This window comes from Aquarana catesbeiana, linkage group LG02 (genome assembly GCF_042186555.1).
Source record: "Aquarana catesbeiana isolate 2022-GZ linkage group LG02, ASM4218655v1, whole genome shotgun sequence".
NCBI lineage: Eukaryota > Metazoa > Chordata > Amphibia > Anura > Ranidae > Aquarana > Aquarana catesbeiana.
Genome location: NC_133325.1, coordinates 158674979 through 158689510, shown reverse-complemented (window position 1 = coordinate 158689510; position 14532 = coordinate 158674979). Strand labels below are relative to the sequence as shown.

The window sequence follows — 14532 nt, the reverse complement described above, 5'->3', positions numbered from 1 at the left end:
TCATGTCAAATTGCATAATCTAACATTCGTACTAGATTAAAAGCTGAAATGCAGTGCATCAATACGGTCACACCAACATTTCATGAGGAACGGCAAATATCTCCTTAATTGACTCCACCCATGAAATGCTAACAGCACTATACTGTATAATCATTCAAAAACTCATGGGGGGGTCTGTGGTGCAAAACAAGATCCCTCCAGAGGGATTTAGATTTCTTAGAAACACAGTAAGCATGTTTTGTGCCAGTAAATGGCAGCTCAGTCTCACCCAACTTATCTGTCCATATGGTGCCAACTTCAAGCAAATATTGAGAAGGAAGAAAAAAAAAAAAAAAAAAAAAAGTGACATGTGTCTGATAGGTCCGCTTTAAATAATTCTATTACAATTGGAGGTAGGGCAGGTCATGGCTCTCCATCTGGTGTACTAAAAATCCCAGCATACCGCTGGCTCAGACTTGATTTACAAAGCCAGACAGCCATAGGTTGCTGAGTCTAATTTATATCACATGAGACTGGTGTCTAACACACAATTCATAAATTACTCTTCTCTAATGAACTGAAGTTCTTTTTTAATATATATATATATATATATATATATATATATATATATATATATATATATATATATATATATATATATATATATATATATATATATAACCTTTGACAATCAAATATTCCATATTTAGCACATGGTGGCCAATCTCAATACGCCGCCTCTTTAAAAGTTTGAAGACTAGATAGAAAAAAAAGGCTTCATCTGTGGCCTCATGTAAAATTTAGAAAATTTTGGTATAAAAGAAAAACTCATCTAAAAAGGTAGATAAACTAACAAAAAGATTAAACTGTTTTGTGACAGTACAAATCTTTTAAAGTCTTTAGCTCTTCAATTAATGTTTTGTTTTGATTTTCAAGCACTGCAACTCTGTTCTCCAAGCATTTAACATATTCCTTCTTTTTTCTCCGGCACTCACGGGCAGCCTCCCTGCAAGTCAAGGACACATCATTAGTACACTTATCAACAAAACATGGCATGAGGGAAATATGTAGACATTACAGCTTTGTGAACTAAAGAAAAATTGAATCAGGTTTGAGAAGGTAAATCTTGATTTACAATCTGGACACAAAGCTGTAAAACAGAGTAGTCCAACCCACGGCCCAAGGCGGCTATGAATGTGGTCCAACACAAAAATGTAAACTTACTTAAAATGTTGATTTTTTTGTAAAAATGCATTTACACTTAGCGAACACATGCAGACAAAGACTCTTCACAATCACGCTTTATTCATGGCATCAGTTTTCAGCAGCACCTATATTTGTGAGCAACTATTCAAGGATGAAGCACACGAAGGGCAAAATAAAACCAAAATATCTGATGAGTACCCTGAAAATTGCTACTACATCCATAGAACCAGAGACTGATGCGTTAGTTTATCAAAAACAGTGTCAAATATCGCACTAGTTTTATGTTGCCCTCTTTTTTTTTTTTTTTAATTAGAAAAATAACACACTACAAAAAATTAAGTACTCAGATGGGTACATTATCTATATCGGTGATCGTTAGTTTGTGATCTGCCCGACTTTTTCTGCTCATCAGCTATTCTTATCGTTAGTATATTTTATGTGTGGCCCAAGACAATTCCTCTTCTTCCTCCCATTGTGGCCCAGGAAGGTCAAAAGGTTGGACAAGCCTGCTGTAAAAAGGAAGATTTAAATGAAGGCTCAGACATGAATTGTTCATTAAATACCACAGGGACCAATGTGTTTAGGTTAAAGAAGAGTTCCGCCTGCCCCTTTAAAAATTAAACTCTTCAGCTACATACTGTAGCTGCTGACTTCACATTAGGAAACTTACCTGTCCTGGAGTCCAGCGATGTCGGCACCGCAGCCGATGTAAACATCAGCTGGTCAAGTGCTGCTGCCGGCATTGCTGGTAAGGGAACCCGGTAGTGTAGCCTTTCAGCTTCATGGCCGGGTCCCTACTGCACATGCGAGAAGTGAGCTGCGCTCTCTTTTACAGGCCTGGCAGAAGGGGAGGGAGTAGGGAGGCTGAGCTGCTGATGTACTTCGCCCCGGCCCGGTCTCCTGGAAGTGGGTAAAGGGACTTGTCAAGAATAGCCCCCCCCCCCCCCCCCCCCCCCCCCCGAAAGGGAAAGAATAAGTGGAAGTTCCACTTTATGGTGGAACTCCGCTTTAAGGAGTGTGAACCTACAAACTCTTGCAGGCTAAAAACTGGGCGCTGTGAGCAATTGATATACCACCACCCCTTCTGCCCACCAGGTACGCAACTTCTGGTGTAACCTTGCTGACATTTTGCAAAAAAAATATACATATAGAAAAAGTGAAGAAACGTCACAGATTATGTTCTCTGCTTATTTTCTCACCTGTTTTTCATTAATCTTATTTCTCGCTTTAGCTGTGGGTCATCGCTCTTTGGAGGTTGACAGGACAGTGTAACAGGTGAAGTCATTACCACAGTTTGTGGAAGGGAGGTGGTGGTTGATGTGGTCCGTATCTGGTAAGCTTGCATGTCTCCCGAAGCAGCTGAAAAACACAAAAATGAAACATTATTGGGCAAAACATAACCCACATTTATGAATTCAATTATTAACCACTTTTTCCTGCACCAGAGTGATGGGATTACTTACTCTGTACAACCACCTGGTTGCTGGGAACAAGAATCTGTTGACCATCAGATGTCTGGGCATACTGCAGTATAGTTGTACCACTCTGGTTACTACCAGCATTGGACATTAATGTCTGCAACCCTTGTACACCATCTGTCGCAGCAAGCTGGAGCGTTCCATTGGGAGCAATAGTGACTAGAAGGTACAGAATTAATTTATATTAAAACTGAGACAATCACACTACAAAATTATATTTGTATGACTGTACAAAATTAGGACATATAAAAAAAAGTGTAAACATAAAAAAATATACTTATAATTTCAAAAGCGTTTCTCAACCACTGCCTCCCTCCTGCTGGCCTGCAGCTTTACAGCTTTGACAGTGGGGTTGATTTAATAAAACTGGAGAGTGCAGAATCTGGTGCAGCTCTGCATAGAAACCAATCAGTTTCCAGGTTTTCTTGTCAAATTCTAATTGAATAAGCTGAAGTTAGAAGCCAATTGGCTAACATGTACAGCTGCACCAGGTTTTGCACTCTCTAGTTTTAGTAAACCAACCCCAGTGTTTTTAGAGTCTTTGCCCACCTTGTAGGTAATGACGGTTTTTGCTCCTAGCTACCAATGTCATGCAAAAAAATAGTGTATGATATAAGCTTGTCTTTAACACAACACTGTGGTTCAGTCACATTTTGAGCTACCGCACATATGCTGTGAAGATCTGTCATTGCTTTTAGAGATCCAGGGTAGGGATGAGCAGAGTAGTATCAGCAAAACTGAGTTCATCCCTATTTGGAGTCATTGATTTCAACAAAGGCAAAAAGAGAAAGTTTCACAATGAACTTCAATTTGTCAAAATCATTCAATACACAGCAAATCATATTTGCCTATGTGGATGCAGCATCAGTTCAATGCTGTATCTGTCCGTGTCCGCTGCCTCTATATCGAGAGCTGGGCAATCAAAGACCACTCAGATCTCAGGTCCATTCTGAGCAAAGAGCTGTCAGTCACCGCTCTGTGCTCTGCCTCTCCAGAGCTCACTGGCGTGCCAGACTGTGGAGGGGGTAGGAACAACTGGATCAGCCTCTCAGCGGCACGCTAAGAAGCTGAGCCAGCTGCCAGTCAGGCAACTGGGCGGATCTCGCTGTCAGCTAAATCTATGTCACATGAGAGCAGAACTTTGTGCACTCCTGTGACCTACAGGTGAAGTAAAGCCAAAAGAGCTTTGGCCATACTTCTCCTTTAGGGTCATAATGGGAGACACTAATATCAGAGAACACAGACCATTCAAAAGTAATGTCATTATTCTGATTGCATCGATTTGTCCTGGTTATCGCCACCAGAAAGTAAAGCAAAAAAAAAAAAAAAAAAATTATATATTTTTTTAAATTCCAAAATTTTTGGCTGTCAAAAGAAAATGAATAGCAGGGGAAGTCCTAACTGTTCCAGTGCAAATTACCTGAGAGGGAATATGCTCAACCACTGAAAGATTTCTTCTCACATCCTGTGGGGTGCACAGGACGGAATTGAAGGGAAAACTCTCCAAGTCACCCAGTCAGGAGTAGTGCAATGCACATGAGCTGGCAAGGAACATTGTGATAGGAGGAAAGACAGTGAATAGAGGGGTGACTCATCACTGTGCTGCAGGTGCTCCTTTACTGTATAACCACAAGCTGGAGGCAATGACGTGAGCAGGGTGTATTTTTTATGTTTTAACTGTAGAAAAAAAAGCAGGCCACCAATGTGGCCCTGCTGGCGTATCTATATCTCAGGAACGGATGGACAGAAATGTAAATCTCTCTCCAGGTAAAGCAGCTCTCATGTGTATCGCACCAAGATATTTAGGTGTTATGAAGGCTCAAGTTCAGCTTTTAGACTCTGTTCACGCCCGGGCAATTTGAATCTCGGGCGGAAAGTGCGAGATTCCAAATCGCGGGATGCGTGTGTGCTGCCATTACTTCTTAATGGCACCCTAGTCGCGCCGCAATTTTGCTGCGATTGTTGAGCGATAAACCGAGCTGCAATCGCAGGGAACTCTCAATGCAATTTGCCAGGCAGCGCGATTGGGGTGCCATTGAGAAGTAAAGGCATTGCACGCGCCCCGCGATTTGGAATTGCGGGCAGAATCAAGGCGATTCTGCCAGCGATTCAAACTGCCCAGATGTGAACGGAGCCTAAAGTACTAAAATATAGCTAAAGCGCAAATTATTTTTTTTTGGATAGAAAAAAACCCCCACACAAATTTATAAATATGTACTCAATTAAAAAACATTTCCTTTTAATAAACCAAACTATTTTGCAGTTTCATTTTACCATACTGTCCAGTGCTGGTCTGATATATTGTAGTGGCAGCAGACATTTGCGTAACAGTTGATGCTCCTGCTCCGTCTTCACGTCTATCTTCAGTGTCTTCAGAAGAGAGGTCTTTTAAAATTTGCCTTTTAAAAGATAATAATAAAAAAAAAAAAAAATACTTAAGACATGGACCCCTTATAATAAAGCATCAATACCATGGTCTATTTCCCAATCTGAAATTTAAGTAAAAGGGAGGAAAAAAAAAATATATACACGAAAGGTTACTTCTCTCTTTCAAAACTAGAAAATATTAAATGTGAATAAGTCACCAGGAACCAGGAGAAAGTTCCAATTTCTTAGCAATGGGCCGCTACCTCCCTGATCCCTGCTGTGACAGCTAGCAGGGTTCTTCTCCCTCCCCGCTAGCTGTCACAATTTTTTTGTATGTTTTTTTTTAATTTTAAAAAGTGGCCAAGCGGGACTCTGCCCACCCAGCGCGTCACTGATGGACAGGGCTCTAGTGCATGGAAATCTATAAGGTCCGGCAGCCTTTGCGGCTGTCGGTTTGTAGTTTGCAACGAACTACCTACTACTCATGCTTCCTGTCATATTAAGCATTTCCCTAGAATTTCCAAACTCATTATATACTCTTGGAGTAAAAATCTAAAAAACAAAAAAAACAAAAAACAAAAAAAACCCCCAAAAAAACCAAAAAAAAAAAGCAAAAAACACATTTAGGGTATTAGGGTTTGAACATGCACTACAGACACAGATTTAGCCATTGTGATCTAGAACAACTTTATAAATAAAACAAAGTTCCATAAACAAAAGAAAATATTGATTTTTGACAAACAGAAGTGCAACGTTAAAATAAGAAATAAAAAAAAAAAGTTACATATTACCTAATATTAAGAAGAAAAAAAAAGTCTCTTTTTTCCCTTTCAGCAGCTTAGTAGATGCCTACTTATTCTTATATGGTAGTGCAATACATGTTTAAACTATAATGTGCTAGTATAGGCTGGGGATGGAATTGTGTTGCAGATTTAGAAAAGGCCAGCAGAGAGCACCAAAGAGATAGTGTGAATGAGTGCAATGTGTGGAACTGCATAGGAAAGGGAAAGGATTATGTCTCAGCCAATACAGCTTGCCTGTGGGGGGGGCTGGGGCTTTACCAGACAGGCGGAGCTCCAAGGAAAGTGGAAGTCCCGCCCTGACATTTTAATTTTGTTTTCTTTGGTTGATGAAAATTGCAATTGATTTTTGTCAGTTGCCTTAATTAAAATTTTAGTCGTTTGTCACTAAAAACATGCAGCTGACGAAAACTATGACAAATATTTTTGATGACTAAATTAACACTGAAATGTGGTTTAACTGTCCATGCTTACCAGCCCCAACCACTCATCTAAATTAGGCCTAACAGCTATGGGGGTTTCACTTACCCATATGACAGCCGACGAGATAAAATGCGGGCCTTCCTGGGGGTGTCAATGCTGTCAGATGAATCCTGTGAGTCCTCGCTTTCTGATATTGAAGAAGCCTACGGAGAAGAAATTTTGTTTTATTAGTTATGTGACTTCAATCCTACACAACACAGACCAAGATTATCTGTTAGAAGCAATTACCGTTGATGGAGCAACCTGAGGAGAATGAATGACCGATGACTGTGCTGACTGAATTACACCCTGAACTTGGACTTGTTGATCCCCAGGAAGAACAACAGTCACGGGAGCTGTGCCTCTTAGAGACATCTAGAACAGGATGGCAGTTATGAAAGCAGTTAACCAAAGAGTAAATACAGTGTATAAAAGACAAACTAAATCCAGTGGATATGACCAAAACATTAGTGCTCATATGCAAGTAAGGACTTGAGCCAATAGATCTACTAGTGAGAAAACATGGCTGTCATTAGGTCACTGGAAGCCTCTCTATACAGTTAAACATAATCTGTTCACACTGGTTTTGCTCCTGTAACTACTTATAAATTGTATAGTATTGTGATAGATATTCTATCTCCAAGAGGTCATGCACACTGCAGCTCAAAATAAATAGAATAAAAAAAAACACATCTTTTACAGGCATTTGAGCTTTTATTTCAGCTTGAAGCAGTTTGTGCTTTTTTGTGCTCAAAAACATTTTTACTGAGCTTCTCTTCAAGCTCCTTTGAGCATAAGCGTATTTTATTTAGTAATTTTTTTTTTTTAGCAAATCCTACTAGAAAGTATTTTCTTAACCACTGTATAAACAAAAAGCTGGAACAAACGTTTGCGCTTTTTCAAGCTCTTCTGAGCTGTTTGGGGCACTAGCTCCAATCAAAAACACCAGTTTGGTGGGGGGTTTTACACCTGTAGGAGCATATGCCTGAAAAAGTCAAAGTGTGCATGGACACATTGGCTAACATGGAGGGGGATTTCTAGGCAGAAAAAAAAATAAGAGCTCAAAAGCCTGTAGGAGCCACTTCTTTGAGCTCCCTTGAGCTACAGAGTGCATGAGCCCTAAGATAGTTCTGAGTCCTTGTTGAAGAATACTGGGTTGTGATGTTTTTATGAATGGGTAATGGTGGCGTTGCCCTTGGTGTGTGGTGCTGTGGACCACTCTAGCGTTATTACATCATGTATGAGTGACATTTATATTGGTGCCAGGTTGGAACCATTTCTTGCACACCCCCCAGGCTTCGCACTTTACATGCAATACGTTTTTGTTAGTTTTTTTATTATGGTTTGTATTGTATTTGATTGTGTGCAAAACACATGTATCTTGGAGAACTGCAATCAGGAGAGACCAGTCACAGTTGCGTGTTATTAATGTTCTCGGAATCTGCATTTTAAGGAGTGACCTGTCCTGTGTTTGCAAAGTCATGAGTAAGCGCTAGTGAAAAACGCATCCAGTTTATCCCGCTTCCAGTGTGTCTGGTTTGCCGTTTTTGGCATTTCTATATTTGTAATAAAGTGGCTTCTTGTACTTGGATTCTTTTTGTTTTCGCTATGCATATCTACCAGTGAGAAAATATGGATGTTGTCATATGGTCTCTGGAAACCTCTCTATGCACATCCAGTACATGGTAGGCTTTGTGCTTCAAAACACCCCCCAACCCAAAGTGTTTTGTAATGGTTAGAGCTCATTTGAGTCACTCCAAGGCTATTTACAAATGGGGATTATTACAATATACAGTATATCATTAAATACAGGCTCATAACTACAGAAGTGGTACGAGAGTTAGGGAAGCCTATAGCAAATAAATGTCTCCCATCCATTCTCCACTGTATCCTAAAAACACGAGAAATAATCTGTGTGTGTGTGTGTGTGTGTGAATATACATATAACATATTTTTAGTTTTCTTGCATTACTAGAGCTCAGAGTAATAACAAAAAAAAAAGTCAGCTGTACCTGTTGAGCAAGTTGGGCAGCTTGGAAGGCTGAGAAGGAAATGGTCTGGATAGTCTCTGTACTGTTGCTTTTCTTAGAGACTTCTTCCATAATAAACTATAAAGAAAGATTAAAAGTAACTTAATTACCTATTTTTGCTTATACAAATATGTTTATGCAAACATTCTGATTAATTGACTTTGTGCTTTCTTTCAGTAGTAGGATGACAAGGTTTTTCAAATAAGGTTACATATAATTAAGCCACCGAATGGTAGGTTATAATTAACCAAAGTCCATCTACTCAGCATCTTCAAACACAAGGGATTCCCCCAAAAAAATGTAGTGGGTGAAGCTACAAAAATGTCCTTATGCCAAACATACCGTACAAAAAAAAAAAAATCAATCACCTGAATATACTAAGCTCAAGTGTGAATGTAGTCTAAAGCCCATTACACACTTACGGAAACTGGGCCAGTTCAGCAGGAACCAGCCAAGTTTGGTTCAGTATGTGCTGCTGTCTGTTCAACAGAAGGTGGGCTAATGGTCGGCTTCTGTTAAACAATCATACTGGAAGACCAGCACTTGCAGTCATCGTTTGTGTTGATGTTGGCATCTTTCAGGCTTTTTTTTTTTTTTGGGGGGGGGGGGGGGGGGGGGAGACAAACACACACAGCTTAAGCTGGCCATAGACTGTTTGAATCACGTATGGGCAGGCTGAAGTATCCAAGTTGATCAATCAACTTGGGTACAGCCAACCTGTTGGATTTTTATGCGATTATTTTAGCTGCTAGCAATAATCACAGTGTTCTCCCGGCAGGGATGGCTTCCCCCGCTGGTAGAACACAATGGCTCTGCGAGACAACCTGTGGCTGCAGGAAAGCAAATCACTCCATCTATGACTGGCCTTAGTCTCACTTTCTGCACATGGAAGCTTACTTGTCTAAAATGCATGCTCCTGTAGAACTCCATTCACTGAAATGGGGGGGGGACCATACTAGTGCTATGTAGGTGAAAAGCGTGTTTTGCCAGGCTGCATAGGCACTGCATGATCATTTTGAATACGGCAGCAAATATTCTTACTGGGGGAACATGAACTAAAAACAAACAATTTTAAAGAGAATAAACAAAGTGGCAATCTCTTAATAGCCCATACTACCAACACACCTTTACTCCCCTTCCGCTTAGTTGCAAAAACTTATAGCTATGGGGAGCATATTGACACCATCATCACCCCTTTGTAGGCTCTGACACCAACCAAAATGGTACTTTCATGTCTTGACTTCCAGAGAACATCGGAGCATAGGGATGTAATCTCTCACTAACCCTCCTTCTGGCCCACTCACTTTGCTGTGTAGGTTTCTATTCTGCATCTATTACTGTCAATGGAAACATGCACTTGCAACTCAGAAAAGCCTGATGGGGTCAAAATGGAATTTAATTAGAATGTATGCACTGAACATTATTCTGACAGTTCTGTCCACAGGTTCCTCTTTTTTCCAGTTCTCCAGCCAGGGTTAGTTCAGTAAAAGGAAGGAGAAAAACAAACAAAAAACCCCCCCAAAAAACAGCATTTCTTTTACTATTGCCGTCACAGTACTTTTCTTAAAGTTTGTTACATTCCAGTTCCTACAGTAAATGCACTCAATAGGCTCAATCTGCATATTTGTTTCAGCTCAGTAACTCAAGGGAAATCAGAATGTCTACATGACAGGTAGGAGAAATTGGCAATCACAGTGTACATTGCTCTCACAACTGTTTTAAGAGTCTAAAGAAGTGAGAAAGTCAAAGAACCATCTCACAAATCAAGAGGAGTCTTCTGAAAGGGAGACTATCACAAAGTGTCCTGAGATAGGACACCACCAACTACTTACCAAATACATATCTCTTTTAGGCTCTGTTTCCACTACTGCGAGTTGTTGTGCGACTTGACACATGTGAAGTCGCATGACAAGTCAAAATCCATGTATTTCAATGGTCCCCGTTCTAATTGGTACGACTCAAGTCGCAGCGGCTCCAAAAAAGGTTTTTGCACTACTTTGTTCCACTTCGATGCGACTTGTTCTCACATGGTTTTCACCAGTTGCATGAAATCGCATCAAAAATCACATAGCAAAGTCGCAGTGTAAATCGCATAACTTTGGGGATGCAATAGCGGAAACATAGCCTTAAGCTGATTTCACAAGCAGAGTTGATACACTTCACGAAACCCAGATTAAATCGATTTGTGGCACAACAATATTGCCTCAGCTTCAGAGGCCTATTTCTATAGGTCTAATATATTTGATGAGTACCCCCCACCCTTCCAATTCATCCATCCAGAAACATAGAATAATGTTGTAAAGGTATCACCACTTTTCCCTATTCCTGTACTGTGGTCAGGATGTAATAACAGTAACGTGGTTGTCTTTTTTCATTATTAACTAACTAGTGCACGGTTGGGGTAGAAAACGTCCTCTGTTGATAGCACATTAGAGATTTAGGCCAGTAGCTTTGCAGTGAGTTTTTCAACGCTTTTGCAATAGCGTTTAACTGCTTTCGGACCAGCCACCGCAGTTATACTGCGGCAGGTTGGCTCCCCTGTGCGAGCTGTCATAGCTGTACGTCAGCTCTTTAAGACGCCTCTGGCGGCACACGCCCAAAGCGTGTCCCGGAGCCAATGCGAGTGCCCAGCGGGTGCGATGACCGCCGGGCCCCCACGATTGCTCATTACAGAACGAGAACGTGTGTGTGTGTGTCTCTACACACGAATCCTGGTTCTTTCAGGGGAGTAGAGACAGATCGTGTGCTCATACCAAGTATGAACACCGATCTCTCTTCCCCTGGTCAGTCCCATTCCCACTACAGTTAGAACACACCTAAGTTAACCCCTTGATTGCCCCCTAATGTTAACCCCTTCCCTGCCAGTGTCATTTATACAGTAATCAGTGCATTTTTATAGCACTGATCGCTGTATAAATGTCACTGGTCCCAAAAACGTGTCCGATTTGTCCGCCGCAATATTGCTGTCCCGATAAAAATCGATGATCACCGCCATTACTAGTAAAAAAATTAAAATGGCATAAATCTATCCCCTATTTTGTAGACAATTTAACTTTTCAAACCAATCAATATACGCTTATTGTGATTTTTTTTTACCAAAAATATGTATAATAATACATATCGGCCTAAACTGAGGAAAACAATTTGGGATATTTATTATAGCAAAAAGTAAAAAAGATAGTGTTTTTTTTTCACAATTGTCGCTCTTTTGTTTATAGCACAAAAAGGAAAAACTGCAGAGGTGATCAAATACCACCAAAAGAAAGCTTTATTTGTGGGGAAAAAAAAAAAAAGAACGTAAATTTTGTTTGGGTACAGGGTTGCACGACCGCGCTGTCAAAGCGACGCAATGGCGTATCGCAAAAAATGGCCTGGTCATTGAGCAGCCAAATCTTACAGGGCTGAAAAATGTTATTTTTTTTATTTTCAATGGATCAAAAACGTCAAAAAACGCGAGTGAGCCGCGTTTTGGAGCGTTTAACCTGAAAACAGCTGAAAAAATCCTCTCAGAACCCACTAGTTTTGGGGAGTTTTTTTAAAGCCAAAAAGCATTCCAACTAAAAACTGCTGATAACAGCCTATATGTGGTACATGGACACATGGGATAACATGATGGGGAGTTTAATGACTGTATAAAAAAATGTCTGAAGTCAAAAACAGTTGCTGTAAAAATGTCCAAAGTGTGTGAGGTCTTAGAATGCTGCTCAGCACCGAGCATAGCTGCTCCGCACTCCCCCCACATGGTGCTCCAATCAAGATCTTTGTCAGACTGTTGTGTTCTGTTGAGCAGTATGCATCTCCAGGTATATGCACAATTTTTGTGTAGCACAGTGCAATGCACTGATTATTTCCCCCAAATTGAACATGCTTTGTTCTGCACTGCAACTGTGTGAGGGTGACTGCCTTGGTAGAGGAATAGTGCTTTGCCCTCTCATGTCAAGGCTGCCATCCTGATGACTGGCGTTCTGATAAAATGTTCAAAAAGTAGCAAAGAGATTTATAAAGCAAAGATCAAATGAAGCAAACAGTGCAGATTCCACTCCAGCATGCTGCACAGTAGTCACGTCAGTAACTCTCGGGAGACTGGCAGGGGTTCTCGATCTCACAAGGTAGCTTCAAACTAGGAGGCTGAAGGCCCAGGAGTTCCTAGGCACCTTCACATATCAGCAAATGCACTGCTATTTCTCAGGAGGTAGCCTCCCTGGCGGTTTTCCCGAGTGTGGCTCGGGGTTAAAATTCAGTACCATTAGCGGTAACCCCGAGCCACACTCGGGATCGCATTGCAGGATCCTGGGGCGGCGTTACTTACCTTGTCCCCGGGATCCTGCGATGTCCCCCGCAGTGTCTGAGGGCTCCGTCCTCCTCCGAAGCCTCTCCGTGCCAGGCTCCGTTCCCTGCGAGCGGCGCGACGCACGGGGGCGGAGCCTGGCGGCAAATTCAAAAAAATGTCAAAAGCATAACACATACAGTACTGTAATCTTACAGATTACAGTACTGTATGAAATGATTTCACATCCCTTTTGTCCCCAGTGCTTTGTCCCATGCCCTGCATGCAATTTTACATGATATACACTGTTCTTTCTGCCTGGAAACTGGAGATTGTCCATAGCAACCAAAAAGTGTCCCTTTACGTCAAAAGTGGCTTTAGACCAGCTAGAAAACAGCGATAATAAATTAGAACACTTGCAGAATTGAGCGATAGTGAATTGTGGGGAAATTTATTTTATTACTATTTTTTTTTTTTATTTATTATATTATAATTTATGTTTTTGTGTTTCAAACTTTATCATACCCGGGATATCTACTAGACTCTGGTTTGGACAGATTTAAGTGTGTTATTGTTAAGATTTACAGACCTACAATATAAAACGCCAAATTTCCATGCAAAATAATGGTACCGCTTTCAGCACCTAAAATCCGAAATAATCATACCGCCAGGGAGGTTAATCAAACTAAAAAAAAAGGTACATTTTGGCACAATTAAAGTGTTACTAAACCCAGGACCCTGCATTCACTATAACTAGTCCCCCATAGTACACAGAACATTGAAATGCAATTATTTTAGTAAATATAAAACTAAATACCTTTTCTCATCAGCAGTATATAGTAGTCTTGTGACCTCTTTTAGTGTCTGGTTAAAAGTTGTAGGAGTAGCTTTCATTATATTCTGACTGTTCTATGAGGCTGCAGGACCCCAGAACAGCATGTGGTAAAGTAAAATTGCCTCTCTGGTCTGAAAGTAGTGGATGATATAAAAATGGCAGATGATTCCTGGGTGAGGGGTGGGCACCATTAAAAACGTGAGTGTATTTAAAATTCATAAAAAGATATAAAAAGCAAACTATGGTATACACTACGAGATCCTTTTTGGTTTGAACCTTCCCTGCATGAGAGCTGTACCTGGTTTCTGCGTCAGAGAGGCAGTAAGCGAAGAACGGCCACGCATAGCAGAGCTGTGGGAAAGCTATTGCAGACCCTCTTTCGTACATGGTAAAGGTCATCTTCATCTAGTGGGTTTGAACCCGTTGGGGTTGGTGCACAAACCCGCACAGAGTGGAATGTTGGTGGTGAAAAGCACTTTATTTAATATAAGAAGAAAAAGTATCACCTCAGAACTAATCTTGAGCACTGGCACTTTGTAAAAGGATTTTTTGTTATCGCGCTGTAATTTTTCATTACGTTATTGTAGATATATGAATGTTTTTTTCAAAAATGTTTTAACTTTATGCACATAAATGAATTTAAGTTTTGCACTGATTTGAAGGTGTTTATTAGAGGGTGAGCGCATTTCAAACCACATAAAAATAGCTTTTAATACAGGGTGCACCAACATCAGGCTACGAGAAGAGGGAACTGATGGTAAATCCTTCCAATAGAAACTAAGAGAAACACAAAAACACTTTGTGTAGAGTAGGGAAAGGCTCTGCTGTATGCTGTGCTTCAACTGAAAAGGTCATTACAGGACACTGAAGAGAGTAGGTGAAGTATAAAATGCAGCAAGAAACCAGGCATCAGATACCCCATAAAGGCTGTCAGAAGCTGAACATTGCTCATCCGGAAAGATCTTAGAGAGAGAAGACCTGCGGAATGGGTGGCGGAAACATGCAAGTATAATACCTCTTCTTTTAAAGGGAATTTGTATTTTTTTTTTAATTGGTTATTTATAACAGGAAATTGGTCCGCAGGGACCACAGTAACAGCATATTCAAA

At 40.6% G+C, this 14532-nt stretch overlaps 1 protein-coding gene across 2 annotated transcripts in view; it reads right to left on the bottom strand.

Moving 5' to 3' along the window:
- Positions 1–605: 605 nt before the first annotated feature.
- Positions 606–14532, bottom strand: part of ATF1 (activating transcription factor 1) — a 36556-nt gene continuing 22629 nt past the window's right edge. Inside the window, exons 2-8 of one of the 2 annotated variants that reach the window (XM_073613686.1) lie at positions 8305–8400; positions 6542–6667; positions 6359–6456; positions 4938–5062; positions 2649–2822; positions 2385–2544; positions 606–985 (exon numbers count right to left, since the gene is read on the bottom strand). In XM_073613686.1, coding sequence (XP_073469787.1) covers positions 841–985; positions 2385–2544; positions 2649–2822; positions 4938–5062; positions 6359–6456; positions 6542–6667; positions 8305–8394 — 918 coding nt within the window. In that variant the 5' untranslated portion in view covers positions 8395–8400 and the 3' untranslated portion in view covers positions 606–840. The remainder of the gene's footprint in view (positions 986–2384; positions 2545–2648; positions 2823–4937; positions 5063–6358; positions 6457–6541; positions 6668–8304; positions 8401–14532) is intronic. The other variant, XM_073613688.1, reaches the window with a different exon arrangement.